Source organism: Carassius gibelio, chromosome A4 (genome assembly GCF_023724105.1).
Source record: "Carassius gibelio isolate Cgi1373 ecotype wild population from Czech Republic chromosome A4, carGib1.2-hapl.c, whole genome shotgun sequence".
NCBI classification, from domain to species: domain Eukaryota; kingdom Metazoa; phylum Chordata; class Actinopteri; order Cypriniformes; family Cyprinidae; genus Carassius; species Carassius gibelio.
This window is the reverse complement of record NC_068374.1, coordinates 34,747,548-34,766,533: the sequence shown is the minus strand read 5'-3', so window position 1 is coordinate 34,766,533 and position 18,986 is coordinate 34,747,548. Positions and strand designations below refer to the sequence as shown.

Genomic DNA, 18,986 nt, shown 5'->3' with positions numbered 1-18,986 from the left:
ATATTTTTCCAAAGTTTCAGTCTATGACAGGGTTATTAGAATTAACTAAAACTATGAATAAAAATGTATTACTTAAAATAAAATAAATGTTAAATGAAATAAAATATTATATTTCTAATTTCTCTTTAGTTCACTTAAAAATTTCTTTAAACTTAAAAAAAAAATTTTAAATGACAAAAACACAAACAAAACTACTTTAAATTATAAAAAATATATATTAATAAAAAAAACTCTGTATTTACAAAACATTTATAACAACTATAATAGTATATTAATGCTGCATGTCCGTGCTGCTGCTGGAGTGAGAGGAGAGGACCGGTTCAAACGACTAATGCTCTTAATATTTTTCGTAGGAAATGAATCAAAGGTCTGTGTGTTAAGAGGATAGGAAAGCTGTCCTTCACCGGATCCTTCGCCGTCGGTGTATGAATGACTGTGTGAATGGGTGAATGTGAGGCAAATTGTAAAGCGCTTTGGATGGCCATGTGGTCTTTTGAAAGCGCTATATAAATGCAGTCCATTTACCATCCTGTTCTGGAGTCAGCGGTTCATATATGTTCATGTAAATATGTTCTGACAGCGCATTTGTGTACATGGTTGACAGCTGTTAATACACAATTTTCATGTTAGATCACAAACTAGCCTACTTTATAAGTTTTATTTTCAACCTGGAAGCATAAATCTAGGCTATGTCATGCCGTTTTCAAAGCACAGTCCAAAACCTTGACATTCATCCACTGACGCGCTTTAATCATAGACGCGCTTTAAGCAGCGCTAAACCCGGAAGCGCGTACACTTATGTGCCGGCAACCCGCCAAAATAAAAGCCTGCTGATTTTAAGTTTGAATAGGATGACAACGCTTTTATTTAATTATTTTATCCAAAGCGACTTAAAATTGGGGAATACATAAAGCGATTCTTCTTAAAGAGGCAAACAAAGAAAGTAGTAGTAAATATTAGCATTTTATTTTCAAGTTTACTATAAAATAAATGTATTTGTATTTAATACTAGGACTGCCTTTTATTTTTAATAATATTATCACACACTATTATTTCGTTTATTTACTTTTTTTTTTTTTTAAATAAATCAATAAAGTGCAATAATATTATAACTATTATTAATTCATTTTTTATAGTTATATTTAATGGGTCATGCTATATGCAGTGTGAGGACCGAACCAAATCTCCAGGTCCTCTTATGAGAACCAGGCTGAAAAATGTATGTGCACCCCTGGCTACCACACTAAAGCTGCATTTGTTTGACCAAAAATACAGTAAAAAATTGTGAAAAATTATTATAAATTAAAACAGCCGTTTTCAATTTCAATACATAGTAAACTGTCATTTATTTCTGTGATGCGCAGCTGTATTTTCAGCATCTTTCCTCCAGTCTTCAGTGTCACATGATCCTTCAGAAATGATTTGCTGCTCATGAGATATTTCTGATTACTGGTGTGGTGAATGTGGTTGTATGTTGAGTGTGACTCACTTCAGGGCCTCGTCGAAGCGGATGGTGGCGGCGCAGTGGAAGACGATGTGTATACAGGAAGTGAGCGTCTTCACATCCTCTGGACTGATGGCCAGGCCGGGCTGAGTGAGCTCACTGCTGATGGGGACGATCTTCTGATGAAAGTCAGGATTATCCTCACGCACGCGGTCGAACAGCTGTGAGAAACACACACACACACACACACACACACACACACACACGTCACTGATGCAGACTACATCTGCACAAAACATGACAATTATCATATGTTCTCTGTCTAAAGTATTCAGAAATGAAGGCGGTATGTTACCGTTACACTCATTTAAATGAAATAAACACGGTGTCATTCAGAAACACATAATGAGAATCACCATTGAGAATGAATAAATAAATAAAAAGACATTGCATGACTTAATGATAGACATTATGTAATTTTCTGTAAATGCACATGACAGATCTCATCGTATTATGTCACAGACTTCAGTGTTTATGTAATGGAGAGAACTACAGACTGAAAAAAATAAGATATATTCCTTGACTGTATCCACACGCATGCATTCAGCACGGCGTGTTAGACGCGGTACATAGAAGACAAATGCACTGTGATTTCTGTAATCTGATATCAAAAGAGGATTTGCAGAGACCCGCGTCCTCTCTGACACACGTGTGCTGACTTATGTTACCCACAATTCCAAGGGTCTGGCAGTGGCACATTCCTGCAGCCATAGCCAATCAGAATCATTTCTGGACCTAACATCTGACCCCTCGTGACCTTCAGAGGGAGGCTGTTGACAGCTGTTGAGTCTCTCGGTCGAGCCACGCTTCTGAATGCATCGCTATCCAAAAGCAGATTAGCATTTCCAAAAGGAAAGAGTGGTTGAAAGACATCCAAATAATAAGTTAAAGTTTGATGTGCAAATGAAACGGCTGAACTGCAAATATTAATAAAAATAATTTCCTTTACAAAAAAAACAAAAAAACAAACAAACAATGCATTAACATGAGAGATCATAATTTATAACTTTTCTAAATTATTCATACATTATGGTAGTTACATATAAAACAATGTAATACTGTATTACTTGGAAACCTTTGAGAATCACTACTGAGAAATAAAATAAAACTAAATAATATGTTGAAAATGAAATGCCATAGCTGACTTTAAAAGTTGACCCAAAAATATTAAATCAATTTCATTTACAAAATAAAATAAATGAAAACATTAATACAAAATATTAAATACATTTAAAATGACAAATAAAAAAATAAGAAAAAAACTGATAAATTTTATTTACAAGTTAAAAACAAATAAAGCAAAAAAACAATAAAATCAAAATAGATTTAATTTACAAATTTAAAAGAAATGATCAAATAACTTGCATTTACAAAAAAAAACAGAAAACAATAATACATTTTAAATTATGAGTTATATAAATTTACAACAACAAATAAATTATATTTAAAAAAATTGTCTAGAAAAAGAAATCTGATAAAAAGTCAAAAATTTAAATGACAAATAAAAAAAAAATCTGAGAAATTTAATTTACAAATTCAAAATACAAGAATTATCAAATAACTTGCATTTACAAAAAAAGAAAACAATAATGAAATTTTAATTATGAATTATATAAATTTACAAATTAAAAACAAAACAAAGACAAATACATTTAATTTAAAAACAAAAAGCAAACGAGTAAATAAAACTAATTTACAAATAATAAAAAATAAAACAAACAATAATAAAAAAAAAAATATATATATATATATATATATATATATATATATATATATATATATATATATATATATATATATTTATAAATAATCATTTATAGAGCACATAAACCTCATTTAGACATCTTATGACAGAAGCAGGTTAATAGTTAGCAGAGCTGCTTTACAGTCATCAGTGTAAATGAAGAACAAACATTGATATGCAAATCATCTGAACCTCACGAACACCACATCTAAACCTTCCTGACCGACGTCACAATCCAGTTCTTCCTGACTGTTTTTCCCAGGAATTGATGTGAATTTTCTGGGAGATCAAGGCGTGTTGTAAAGTTTGCTTGCGTGTTGAGGCACGGAGGATTTTATTTGCTTTCTCAATGTGTTTGTTTGGACAAGATGTGGTCAAAAGCGTGAGATGTACACATTCACTCCTGTTTCAACAGAAGCACACTTTCTTGCACAATTACTGAGAAATCTCTTGATGTCAGTTAGAACGTTGATACACCAGTCATATTTTGTATAGTAAACGATACATTTAAAAAAAAAGTTAATGTAAAGTTTAATAATTAAAAAAGCATGATATGATATATGATATATATATTAATTTAGTTTAAAAAAAATATAGTATTTTAACATAACAAAAAAAAATCATAAATTAATAAAATACATTAAATATAAAAATAACAAATTATTAATCAAATAGATTTCATTAACAAATGAAAACAAATAAAACATATTTTTGTTTGGAATCTTCAGTAAAACTGAAGGAAAAAATCTTAATGCTAATACTAAAAAATAATTAAAATAAAACTGAAACTATAAAATTAAAGCTAATTAAAAATTTTACAACTTTAAAAGTATATAAATACTACAATACAACAAATAATATAATTGTTAATAATATAAGATTTCTTTTGCAAAATAAAGCATAAATAAAATATCATTTAGAGTACATAAACCCCATTCATACACCATAACACCACATGACAACTTATTTGACTAATGTCAAGCACAGCAATAAGCAGCTCGTCTTTTACAACCAGAGGATTTTCAAATGCAAATTAATTTGCATGATCTGAACACACTTCAACTTGCTCATGCTACAGGAATAAAGCTCTGATGACATCCTCTGAGACACGAGTCAGGTCATAACAGTCTTGAACTCGATTACTAGACACAGCAGACAACATATGGGCCACGAGAGCAGTCTAGCCAACACACACACACACACACAGAGAGAGAGAGAGAGAGAGAGTTCAGATGATGCTGTATGGACAGAAAAGCATCTGAAAGCTCAAGACACGATGTCCTCCGGTCAGGAGGGCCGCGAGGCACAGGACTTGTTTCAGAAATACTGTGAATGAAGGAAACGAGCGCAGCCAAACTTCCTGCTGTGGTCTGTGTCTCCAGGCAACACAAACACAACACACACTCCACAGGCAGAGATGAAGCTCCACACGCTGAAGAGCAAACGCCCTCAAACACACACTCATGCTGCATGGACACTAAACTAATAAATTAATAAGAGTTAGGTGAAAACCGTTAAGCACTAAAACTGGAAAACTAAAACTCAATTAAAACTATAATTGAAAAAAAAGTAGTATTAAAATTTAATAATTGATTTAAAAAAAACACACACCCAAATTACTAAAAAATAAAAAATAAATTATAAGACTGAAACTATAAAATAACAGATCATTTGAAAAAAAGAATACAACTAAATTAGTATATAAATAATATTAAAATATTATTAATTTAAACATTATCCTAAGAAAAATTGTAAAAAATGTTGTTCATTGAAAAAAGAACTAAGTGAAAAACATAAACAGAAATTTGAAAAGTATTATTTAAAGCTAAAAAAATTTTTTATTAAAATTGAAATTTAAAACTTTTAATCAAAATTTAAACAAAAATAAAATAAACCTAAATAATAATATTAAAATGAAAAAAATAAATAAATTAATTTGCTTAATAAATGCAAAAGCAAAAAAATTCAAATTGTAAAAAATCAACTAAAATACAAAAAAGAATGCAATATCAATAAAAAATATATAATAATACTATTTAACATTATCTAGTTTAAACAGTATCTGGGTTATTTATTCTAAAACTAAAACAATAATAATAAAAAATTGTTTGGAAATAACACTGAAATTAAATTAAATATGAATTAATATAAATAAATAAAACATAAATATTCTGTGAAAAACAGCTAATAAGAAACTGAAATTTGAAAGTTTAAGTTGACGCAACAACATTACTAACCAGAAAAAAATAAACCAAAATAATAATAAAATAATGATTATTCAATTATTACAAATAATTAAGTAATTAATTATAATAAAGTAATTCATAGTAAAGTTAATATAAGTTTGTATGAAATAAGAACTACAAATATAAAAATAAAAAGTTTTAAATATCAATTAAGACCATAGTAGTATTTATAATAGTAAGTAAATTAACACTCGAGCTAATAGTTGAAAGAGTTAATTCCAGGAGATTTGGAAACGTCAGACTCATCGATTAAAGCTGCACTGCATGAGACAGGAAGTGACACGCCCTGCTTCACTGTATCGAGGTCAGGGGTTCACTGAGGTCAACCACTCTGAACACTTGCTCTCTCTGTGGTGGATAGAGCCAGCGGTGCATTGTGGGAAGGCGGTCTGCCTGTACCTGTCTCCACCAGGCCTTCTGGCACAAACCAGCTGATAGTGTGTAAGTACGAGAGAGAAAGAGACAATACTCCTTCAGTGACAAACACGGCCTCAAACGACACACAGGCTCTTACTCACGCATTTGAAGAAACGGAGAGCAGAAGTGCATTAGACCGGAGTGAGAGAGAGAGAGTAAGAGAGAGAGCGATAGAAGGAGGGAATGATCTTCTGTTGAGCCGTCAGTGTCCCTGTCTGAACCAGACAGAATAATTCACGCGAGGGACGTCCTACACTCACCAAACTCTCGCTCAAACACATCACAGCTGGGAGAGTTCACTACACACATCAAATCATGAATGAATTCACAAATTCATCAAATCTCAGTCAGGATGACAGCATGAGCCGCACCACAAATGTATATTTATGACAAAACAAAAGACACATTGATTGAATGCCTTCCCACATTTGATTTTCTTTCCACAAACACACAATCTGCCTGAGCATTCCTCACATCTACAACCTACACACACACACACACACACACTCGTGATTTAATGAGGTTTCTATCAGAGGTCAGGAGTTTGCACAGCGCTGACAGAAACTGTCGTCTGACCCATAATGACCCAAAACACTGATCTGCGTCTCATAAGAGTCGAGCTTCGTTCTGGCTGGAGTCCAGATCTCACATCAGACTGATGAACACAGCATTACTCTGCTGACATGCAGCTTTATACACATGACTCCGATTCAATTAACCTGAAGGATTTAAACCAAACTAAAACCACAAAGCATTAATTACTACAAATACAATAAATGTCAACTGAAACAAAACAAACTATAAATAAGTTCCCAAGGCAACATTTGTCATTTTTAAGTTGACTAAATTTACTAAATTGACTAAAACAAAAAAATAAATAAATAGTGAAAAACTTGGCCACAAACTTTATAGACAAACAAATAAATATTACAAATATACAAAACTGAAAGTAAAACTAACATTTAAAAAAAACTAAAACACTAACTCAAAATATATATATGCACATTTGCTAATGTTTTGCTACAATATTGCGATAAAAAAACAGGCATAATATAGGATATTTGATGATGACGATGATAATATAATACTTTTTATTAAAATGATCATATATTTAATTTAGTTCATTTTCATTGATACATTTTTTAAACAAATAATTTATAATTGCTAAATAATCTTAATTATAATACATTTATGATAATTATTATATCTAATATATGTTATTTTAAATTATAAAATTATCTATATATCTATCTATCCATTATATATATATATACAATTTATGATGATTATTATTATTAATGGTCACATTCCTTATGAAAAATAAATTAACTGGCCTAAAAAAAAAAACTGCAAAAAAAAAAAACAGCAAACTACAGTAAACTTCAGAAACACTGTCTTCTTTCTCTCTCTCTCTCTCTCTCTCACTCACTCACTCACTCACTCTCACTTTCACTCTCTCACTCACTCTTTCCCCTCTCCCCCTCTCTCACTCACTCACTCACTCACACACTCTCCCTCTCTCTCTCTCTCTCTCTCTCTCTCTCTCCCTTTCTCTCTCTCCCCCTCTCCCCCTCTCTCACTCACGCTCCAGATGTGACTCATCATCACATAAAGCAAACAGAGGCAAAGCCTTACTCCATCCCTGCTCCATCAGCCTGCAGGAATGAACCACACCTACAACATGGAGCTACAGCTCCACTTCTGAACCTGAACTCATGTGGATGGTGTCTGTGGTGCAGTTACCAAGTTAACAATCAAAAAGTGTTTTACAACTTCTCCCAGCGTTTCCAGAGGATCCAGTCCAGGAAAACAATAGCTATAAAACCCGCTGACCGCGTATGAGCAAACACAGATGCATTCAGTCTGACGTAACTAACTATTTAAAAAAAATCAACACACATTCTGAGCGGTTAACTGAAAGATCAGATGTCATCCGACCACAAAGACTGAGTCACTGAGATGACAAAAACTCAATACGTGGCATGGGGCTTTAGTCTGAAAAGCGAGAACAGAAGAAAGGTCACAAATGAACACACTGTTTCTGATGAAGAAGAAGAGCTGCACGATTAATAGAAACTAAACCTGATCAAATCACAAGTGCTGAGATTTAATTAAACACTTGTCATTTATTAACTATCTTATCAAAGTGCTTCTGACCTGACTGTCATCAACAAAACAGAAGCTTTAATGGTTTTCTGCCGAATTAAAAGTTTGATGGTCTAATATTTGGGAATGAAGAAAAAATAATGATATTTGCAGTTGAACTGCAAAATAATACTTATATTATTGTTATTATTATTAATAATACAATAGAATTATTTCTTATTTTGTTTAATATTTTACTTAATAAAAATCATAATGAAAACAACAACTTCATTATTGATGTTATTTAATATACATCAATGGCTAAAATAATAATAATAATTATTATTACTACCACTATTACTAATATTTTAGCCACTAAGATATATAGTTAGTTTCTTATTTAGAGATAATATTTTCTTATTTTGTTTGATATTTTTATTTAGTAATAATAATCATAATGAACAACAACAACAACAACATTATTATTACTGTTATTAAAGTTATATGATTTTATATTATTTTCATGATCCATTAAAATCTAACATTATTTTGCTATATGTAACAATGTTTCATTTAATTATCATCATCATCTATATTATAATTGTTTTTATTATTATTACTACTATTATTATTGTCATTGATATAAATTCTTAATACAAACGTAATTTCTTATTTTGAAAGTGTTTTTAGCAATATCAATAAATCTAACAAGTATTACTATTATTATTAATAATAAATTACATAACAAAAATAATTAGTCATTTTATTATTTATTCTTATTTTTTTTTATATTTTTATTCTGTATTTTTCATAATGCAACTGAAATAATAAGAACAACAACAATATTATATTATGTAAGAATAATAATTATAATCATTAACTTTTGTATTAATATATTTTAATAATAAAATCATAGATTTTTTTTTAAACAATTTACAGATGAAAGGTTAACCAAAAAAAAAAAGAAAATCGATTCAAACGTGACTATTCAAATCAGTTCAGATGCTAAACAAACTGCGATTAATTTAAGTGTAGTAGTTTATATGAATGCATGTCTGAGGGGAACTTACTGTCTTTAGAAAAGTTTAGATGGTATTTTTTTCTGTTCATCTTGCCTCTGAATAATGCACATTAAAGTTAATAAGTGCAGCGCTGCTTTGTTTACAGTGGTAACCAAGGAAACGCTTTAAGCGCCACCTGCTGGCCGAGAGTGAATCTGCGTCTTGTTCAGTTCGTCTGCTGTTTCTGTTTCATGCAGATATTTTTTATTTATTTATTTTTTATTCAAGTCTAATTCATTCCGTTTTTGCTTCAAATTTCAAAATTATACAAATCTAAACACTGCTCATGTTGCATGCATGCAGCATCTTTGTTGGGATCATGATTAAAATGCAGTGGTTGCCTTTAATGTTGAATAGAAGGAGCACATGCAAAGCCTTATTTTGTTTATACGAAGAGATTTATTTTATGTGTGTTATTTATTTGATTTGGGGCTTGTTTTAACATTTCAGTTTAGTTTTGTTATTTACATTCTATTTAAATTGTGTTATTTAGCAGATGCTTTTATCCAAAGCGACTTTCAAATGAGGTCAAAAGAAGCAATAAAAACCAACAAAAGAGCAATGATATACAAGTGCGACATTAGTATATTATTATAGAATTATATTTCAATTTCACAAGGAATCATGCAGCATTTTGTCCAAGCAATACGTAAAAAATAAAAAATTGAATCGTGAGATGAGTGAATTGTTACATCCCTACTATTATTTAGTCATAATAATCATTAGAAAATTTGAATAATAGCAGTGACTTTTTAAAGTCATACTGATGCGCAAATACCTAAATTACTGAATTAAAATGTATTAATTGCCATTTTAATTTTATCTTATCAGAAAATGTGAAGGATGGTGAATGCATATCAAACAGATACAAACACACATGGCGAGGTCTCACCTTACACTTCATCATGTCCTGGACGCGCTCGGACATAGACTGACCCGCTTTGGGCCGGACGAGGATGTAGAGGGCCTTCACGTCTGGACAGGAGCGCAGCAGTTTCTCCATCAGCACCTTCCCCATGAAGCCCGTGGCTCCGGTGATCAGCACGTTCTTCCCCGCGTACCACTCCGAGATCGAGGCCATGATGACAGCGAGAGACGAATACTGACACACAGACACAGAGAGAGAGAGGATAAGCAGCTGATTCACCTGATTTACTAGTCAAAACACGCTCAGCTTCCTCTCAAAGGACGCTTTGTCATCTGGGAAAATACAGTCGACCGGCTCTAGTGTTTCCTCATGACACACTTAGACACTAATAAAGACTTACTAGAAAGCGATCTGATCCGTTCCTAAGCTCCGCCCTTCATAGTTACTGTTTTGCGTTTGCAAAGGTGCTCTGACTCGATTGTAATGTGTTGCTAAGTGATTCTGTACAAGCCCTCGAGTCTCTAAGAGAGTTTCTAATCATCCAGCTGAAATCATGCTTCTGTTCACACACACACACACACACACACACTTGGTGCTGGTGTTTGTTTAACACTTGCATGAGTGATAGAAGAGTGACCAGTGATGTTTGACTTGGCAAACACGGCTAATAAAACATCATCTAGACTCGTTTATCCTGGATACATTCAGTTTCATTAATGACATGCGCTTGATTACGTTCTCTACAACAACCAACAAGACAACATTGCACAGGAATAATGAAGTTATTAACTAAAAAACATTGTATATATTTTAAACAAAAAATTATATAGTAATACTAGCATCTTCATATTAAAACATGAATTTGATATATAATTTTACATTTTTTATTCCACCGTAACTAATAAAAATAAATATTCTATCATCCTTTTAGCTTCAGTTATGGATATTTACAAAAAAAAAGTATATATATATATATATATATATATATATATATATATATATATATATATATATATATATATATATATATATATATATATATATATATATATATATATATATATATAAACTATATCTTTTTTTAATAATTCCATAATTGTAATAATGATAATGATTAATATTGATTATATTATTATAATAATAATAATTGTATGATTAATATTTATTATATAAAAATATATAAATTTCCTTCCTCCATAACAAATAAAAATATGTTTAGCTTATGTATATATAATGAGAAATACATAAATATTTCAAAGACACCATTGTCAGCATATATGAACAAAAGTAAATATGTTATAAATAAATAAAATAAATACAATTAATTAAATAAATATAACTGAAATGTTTTTATATGAGGGTGAAGTAAATCAAGGCCAGTGGCAGTGATATATGTCTCATTATATTCTCTGCCAGCTGTTACATCACTGATACAAGTCCCACATATTCTCATCTGTCCCAAACACGATCACACGGATAACACGAGGAGAGGACGAACGGCTGCGGGTCAGAGAGGATTAACACCTGAAAGCCCTGCTCTCTCACACACACACACACACACACACACACCTCCGGTCACAGGCCATCCACAAACTCAGAGACTGACGTCTGAGAGAGAAACAACAACTGAAACTTTCTTATCAGGAACCCAATGAACTCTGAAGAGGTTTGTTATGACTGCTTCAGCTGGAGCTCGTTCAGGTCAATTCATTTCAATGCACAATATTATATAGAAAAATATCAATTCATTCCTATGGATGATACGATGTAAATATGTTAATTATATAATGACATATAAACTAATAACTATAAATACATAAGTATACTATTTATTTAAAAAAATTATCATACAAATATATAAATGTAAATAAATATATTATTTCATTTTATTTTATTTATTTAAATTGCACAAATAAACACAACGGAAGTTGACCACAGTGGTTTACAGAATCTAAATAATAATAATCATTATTATTATTGCAGTACATTATGCTGAAATATATTTGAAACCATTTCTTCAAGCTATACATACAAAAACAATGGTTTGCACAGCAACCTGTCAAAATAAAAGTCTGGTTTAACTTGAAGAAATGGTGTCAAATATATATCAGTATAATGTACTGCAATTATAATAATATTATTATTATTATTAATATATATATATATATATATATATATATATATATATATATATATATATATATATATATATATATATATATATATTATGTGACCCTGGACTACAAAACCAGTCATAAGGGTACATTTCTCAAAATTTAGATTTATACATCATCTGAAATCTTTTCATTAATATTTTTTTAAGATTATTATTGTTGAAAACAGCTGTGCCGATGAATATTTTTGTGGAAACCGTGACTCATTTTATTTTTCAGGGCTCTTTGTTGAATAGGTAAAATAGGACTGTTTTGTAACACTATAAATATCTTTACTGTCACTTTTGACCAATTCAATGCATCCTTAAAAGTATTTATTTATTTTATGTTTTGAATAACAACTTCAAACATTAGATTTTTGGAACATAGTTTTGGAAGTACGTCAGTTTCCTCCTCAGGTTTCTAAAGGTTTTCAGGAATAAACCATGTTAAACTGCTTTGAACCGCAGCAGAAACAACATCCTGGTTCCTGCACGGATACAGAAGCTGCAGTTAGAGGAGGAACAGATCCAAACGCCTCAAGTTCACCCTGGTTTTGCATAAGGCTCTGTTTTGAAGAGCTTTAGGCAAATGTGCATTGGCTGAAAAGGAAAGTATTTACCACACATACTGAACTGTGTGACGCTCGCAGTGTTTTTACATTAACTACATCTCCAGAGCAGCTCTTAGAGTCACATGACCAGCATTTCATTTGAGAAAGAAAAAAACATATAGTTATGTATCATATACAGACAGAAACAAAGGTTTGCACAGAAAACCGTCAAAATAAAAGTCTTGTTTAGCTTGAAGAAACTGTGTCAAATATTTTCAGTATAATGTACTGCAACAATAATAACAATATGTAATATTATTACAACTTCATTTTTAAAGGGATAATCACTCAAATTTTGGTCAATTTTTTTTTTATCGCAAATCTTTGCTGTGCAGACAAAACTAAAAAAGTCATTTAATTAAGATGTAAAAAAAAAAAAATTTGTTCATTCATTTGAGAACCAGTAATAATAATAAATACACAAAAATAATCATAGAGCCACTATTTTTGTTTTAAAAATAATAAATTAAGTTGTTTTTATGAAATCAATTAATTTCTTGAATTAAATTCAATTAAGCTTTGAAATTTGAAACAAACTATCAAAGCTTAATTAAAATTTTTGTTTAATTATTTTCATGATTTTAATTATTAGACAGGTGTTTGATTAATACAAAATAATTTAATTAATAAAAATTAAAACATTGTCCATTTAAATGGAAACAAACAGAATCTATAAAAAATACTAATTCTGAAAATAAATAAATAAATGCATAAAGCACAAAAAGTGGTTTCTGATTTACACACATTCACACAAAGAAATTAATTGATTAACATTCTGCAAAGACATGATCCCGTCTGAATTAATAATTCATTTTCATTTTGCTACTAAACTTTGTGCAATTTTGCTCAAATACCTTGAATCGCAATGCACTAAATTCAACTTCCTGTAGATTCCATTCAATTCTTAAAGGAAGTCAATTCCCCAAATCTGACACTCTCTCACACTCAGTTCTCAGCAGTGTACCAGCATCCAGAGAACAAACAGGTGACCCGTGGACCCTAAACTCACACGAACACGGCTTTGACACGCACACACACACACACACACACACGTGTCAGATACACCAGTGATTTATTATGCAGTGTCAGATACAAGCTATATTCCAGCTGCGATCTGATCCAGTCCTGATACAGAACACCACAACACAACAGTCAGGTTTAATTTGGACTTGAATTACAGGAAGTGCAGACGAGAGCAACTTTATCTGCCGAGAAGCTGAGTGTATCCACAGGAAACAATCTACCCAAACAGGAAGAGGGTTTCAGATCTACCGAGATACTTCATTCAGAAATGTGTGTGTTTTCACAAAGAAATCAATGCTTTTATTAAGGGAGGATGCATTAAATTGATCAAAAGAGAATAATGACGTTTATAATGTTCTAAAAGATAATAAATGTTGTTTTTTCAAACTTTTATTCATCAAAGAATCCTGAAAATATCCAGAAGCACAACTCTTTTCAACATTGCTAATCGGAAATTAGTATATTATTATGATTTCTGAAGATCATTTGACCCTTAAGACTGGAGGAATGATGCTGAAAATACAGCGCTGTATCACAGAAATAAATTACATTTTAACAGATATACACATAGAAAACTGTGCTTTTAAATAACAATAATATTTCTTAATTTTACTGTATTTTTGATTGAATAAATGCAGCTTTGATAAAAATCAGAAACTCTTTCAAAAAATATTTTAACATCTTACTGACCCTAAACTGGAAATGGAGGGGAAGATCATGCAAAATGCAAAAACAGGAGAAAACAAAGACAAGAAAACGTGAAAAATTGTGCACATCTTGAACGACAAGTAAATGTCCCATGAGATGATTCCTGACACCTGTGACTGACCTAAGATCAAGTTCATGACAATATCATGTGTCTAATATACTTTATGAAATTTCACTTGCCATTTTTAAACATGGAAATCATATGCATGTGTTTTATAACAATGTGACACCTCTGTGAACAATGAGAAATAATTTTCTGTTTGGGCAGATGCCATTTTTGTCATGCAGTTAATTAAAGGTTTAATTGTAAATCAATATTTAAGGAGTCTCCTAATTCTCTTTTTATCCTGTTAGAATTTTTTATATTTAATTTCAATTAAGTACAACAGACAGAAAGTAAAAGAACTACAATAAAATATATAAATAAGTATAAAAATATTTCAGGGGCAAACAATTGTAGGCTAAAATGGAATAAATAAATTAAGAGATGCTTATAGAGTTTTAATGGTTTTCTTCTTGTCAGAATATAGTTATTATAGTTAACTAAAACTGAAACTAAAATTATAATAAAAAAAATTGTTACTTAAAATGAATATAAATGTTATTAAAACATAAAAACCCTATTTCAGCTGGTTGCCGAAGCCACCTTTCTCATTTTAATTTAGTTTTACTTTTTAAAAATTACTTAAAATAACAAGGCCTATATATACACACATATAAATAGGAAAACTATTAAAAATGTCAAACAAACAAACAAAACAAAAAATAGTAAAAAGTATCAAATTACAATGGAAAATATTTTTTTATAAAATTAAAACATTAAAAATATTAATAAAAAGAATTATATGGGGAAATAATATTACTCCAAATTAACAATAATCTTGATATACATTTAGATTTTTTTTTCTTTGCAGATATATGTTTCTGCAAATGTATCACAAAAGGAAATATCCTTTTAAAACATAAGAACAAACTGCTTGACTGTCAGAACTTTATCACTCACCAGGATGTGACATCATTTTGGAGGGAAAACGCAAGTAGGAAAAAAGCAGCAATGGATTTGATTTACTCAAGTCTGCTATAAACTTTATGCGGCAATAAATTTAAACAAACATTCATTTTTCGTAAGTTCAAGAGTTCAGAGGTTCTGAGCAAATACTACTCATAGTAGGCATGTTGATTCACTGCCATTAGACACATTACAGCACTGTGTGTGTGTGTGTGTGCGTGTTCAATGATTTGCCTCTAAGATCCCTGAGAGCCGATTGCTATTAACATCTTTCCTAATGCATCACTCCAACACTCTGCCAATGTACATGAAGAGACGGCTAATAATGTCATCTCAATAGAAACTCACGCACAATAAAGCCACCTTTATTACTGTCCCTCATATTCCAGCTGATTAAAACTACCCTAAATTATTTAGCAACTGCTCAACAACTGCCCACAACAGATGACTTAGGCACAGACAAACACTTGTTTTTTCTTCAGAAAATGTAAAAACCTTGTTTCGTGCACTAATAAGTAAGTCAAATGTGGTTTTCACAAAGTATTTAAAAAGTTTGTACACTAATCTCGAAATGTTCAAATGTTTTGGTGCACTAATCTTAAAGTGTGTAAGATGTTTGTGCACGAATCTTAGTGCGTTTAAATGATTTTGTGCACTAATCTTAAAGTATCTATATTTTTGTGCACTAATCAGTTTAAAAATGCTGTTTTCGGGAACGGTCTTAATGCATGTAAAATAATGATATCTTGCACTAGTTATATAATGTTTCTGTGCACTAATCTTAAAGTATGTAAAATGCTGTTTTGTGCATTAATTAGTATATTAAATATTGTTTACATGCAATAATTAGCATGTAAAATGTTGTTTTCGAGCACTAATCTTAAAGTATGTCAAAATGTTTTCATGCACTATTCTTAAAATATGGAAAAATGTTTTAGTGCACCAAGTAAAAATTGTGTTTTCATGCACTAATCTTAAAGTAATGAACCACCAAAATGTTGTTTTTGTTCACTAATCAGTATGTACAAAAGTAATAGTTTTTGTGGGTTAATCATAAAGTACAGCTAGGGATAGTCTTAAATCCTTTCTAAAAAAGAAACCAACTTGACGTCATGCCAAAGGAAATTGCACAACATCCTGGGCTCACAGCCTCACCCATCCACCCTAAACAGACTGACTTCAGAGAATGCAGCGCTTCAAGATGCCTCCAGACATGAAAACAAAGAGAAACAGTCACCTGAGGCTACAGACAAACGCTTCACTTAATACGACTGCCATGTCCTGAGGTTACGGTCACATTCTTAGAAATCAGCTGAGTCAAAATAATCAAATCCTGAAAAATTTTAGCACTTTCAGACACTAAAGATGAAACTGGGCTACATCCAGAAGAGCGAGCACCACTGTTTGAGGTTATGGATTTATTGTGTTACATAAATACATGCACATTCATCACTTTCAAGGAACATTTTTCTACAAGAAACTGAGGCATGTGTTTTATATGGGACACTCACCAAAAAAAAAATGTTTTTATGACAATTGGTTGAGGTGTCACAATATTGCTCATAATTATGGTTAAGCGAAGACTATATAATTAAAAATAAAGAAAAATCTACTCGACATTTTATAAGTTTTGTACTTTAACAATCTGACTTGTGAGTTCAGAAAAAGTTAACATCGAGTTGAATGAAAGAACAACTGAGTGGCTATTCTCAATACATAAATAAAAATAAATAATTGACCTTTTTAATAGGGCAGCAGTGGGTTGTTAGTGTAGGTTTCTGTCAGTCGTGGTTCTGGATAATTAGGCCTGTAGTATAAATAGCAGTTTGGAGTCACATTAATTATAGCCCATGCAGTCCAGAGGGAAATACACCGTTAAAATGACTACAAACTCTATCATGAGTCAAAAGAGAACAGGGGAAGTGTGTAATGTAAAAATAGAATTTGCTGCATGAGTGCAATGATAAAACTAGGACTCGATTTATATCCTCAGCTCATAACTACAGGCCATCCAGGTTTACACTTACTGAAGGAACTAAATATTATAGTATCATGTAAACATTACTGTAGTTTTTACTAATATTTTTAATTAGTTTTTTATATATATATATATATATATATATATATATATATATATATATATATATATATATATATATATATATATATATAAAGTTTTTAATTGTATTTTTTGTCATTTTAGTATGATTTAAAAAAAATGTATATATATATATATATATATATATATATATATATATATATAAACTTAATTTTTTTTATTTTACATTTTATTACAATTTTAGTTCAACTTTCATTTTTACAGTTTTCAATTAGTATCTTTATATTTATTTATTTTAGTTATGGTTTTAGTTTTAATTAATTTAATTATATATAACCCTGGTTCACATATCATTTAAATAGTTTTTTTTTTATATTAAGTTCTTTTTACTTTGTTTTCTGGTTTTAACTTCAGTTGGTTAACAATACTAACTCTGGTTCAAGTTTAGGTTTTAGTCTTTGATTTTGTGTAAATGAAAGCTGAATCTGACCTTCTTTGCTCAGGTCATGTATGTACACACAACAACACACTCTGAAACACCTTCACAGAGTCAAGGCCAGATTTATGTCTGGTTTGTTTGATGCTGTGAATAGCACAGATTCATGTGTGTAAATGTTCGCTCTCAGTATGACCTATGAAAGCCTGCTGATCATCAAACCAGCGCTCATCTCAACATCCTGGCCTTCAGCTCTCCTTCTGATCTCACACTGCTGGCGTGTGATCGGATGGAGTGCACGGACCAAACTAAAGAATACACATAGATCTACTCTTCAACAAGCCTAGTTCAGAAACTCCCTCCATGCAACACTATTGTAAAAAAAAAAAACTGGTTCCAAATGACACATGCATCATGCGGGTAGCACAAACACGGCTCACTATCTGTCTGCAGATGGCCATATCTATCTCTCTTTCTCTCTCTATCTGTCTGTCTCCAGCAGTATCAGTATCAAGGCCAGGTCCAGGCGTCATATTTAGCTCTGTAAGGTTGAAAAGTGTTATGCACATGCTGTGAGTCTATGAACCCACTGGCATGCCTCTAGTTATCAGGGAACGTTTTTGATAGATTTTGATTGATTTGACATTAATGGAAGACTTGTTCAAAGTTAATAATTTTCTCAGAAAGTTAGCACAGAAACATTATGTAGGTCTATACATCGCTCGAGGAACTTTTTTTTCCCCTGAAACCTTGGCTGTAAGGTCGTATAACATTTGTTAAAAGCTATTACTTTATACCAGAATGTTCAGAGAACCTTCTAAAACAACATGCTTAGGACATTTATAGTTAGATGTAATTATTTAGCAAATATATATATATATATATATATATATATATATATATATATATATATATATATATATATATATATATATATAAAAGTTAAACTAATTGTTTGGCACTGAAACAGTTACACACATTAGAAAACAACGGGTTTTCATTTGATTCTGAAATCAATACAACCCGGAAAAGATTAACGCTCAAGTGCAACAATGTAGCA

At 30.9% G+C, this 18,986-nt stretch overlaps 1 protein-coding gene across 1 annotated transcript in view; it reads right to left on the bottom strand.

The window, feature by feature from the left end:
- Window positions 1-18,986, bottom strand: part of LOC127979159 (fatty acyl-CoA reductase 1) — a 34,312-nt gene that overhangs the window by 10,669 nt on the left and 4,657 nt on the right. Inside the window, exons 3-4 of the mRNA XM_052584374.1 lie at window positions 9,950-10,159; window positions 1,490-1,665 (exon numbers count right to left, since the gene is read on the bottom strand). Coding sequence (XP_052440334.1) covers window positions 1,490-1,665; window positions 9,950-10,138 — 365 coding nt within the window. The 5' untranslated portion in view covers window positions 10,139-10,159. The remainder of the gene's footprint in view (window positions 1-1,489; window positions 1,666-9,949; window positions 10,160-18,986) is intronic.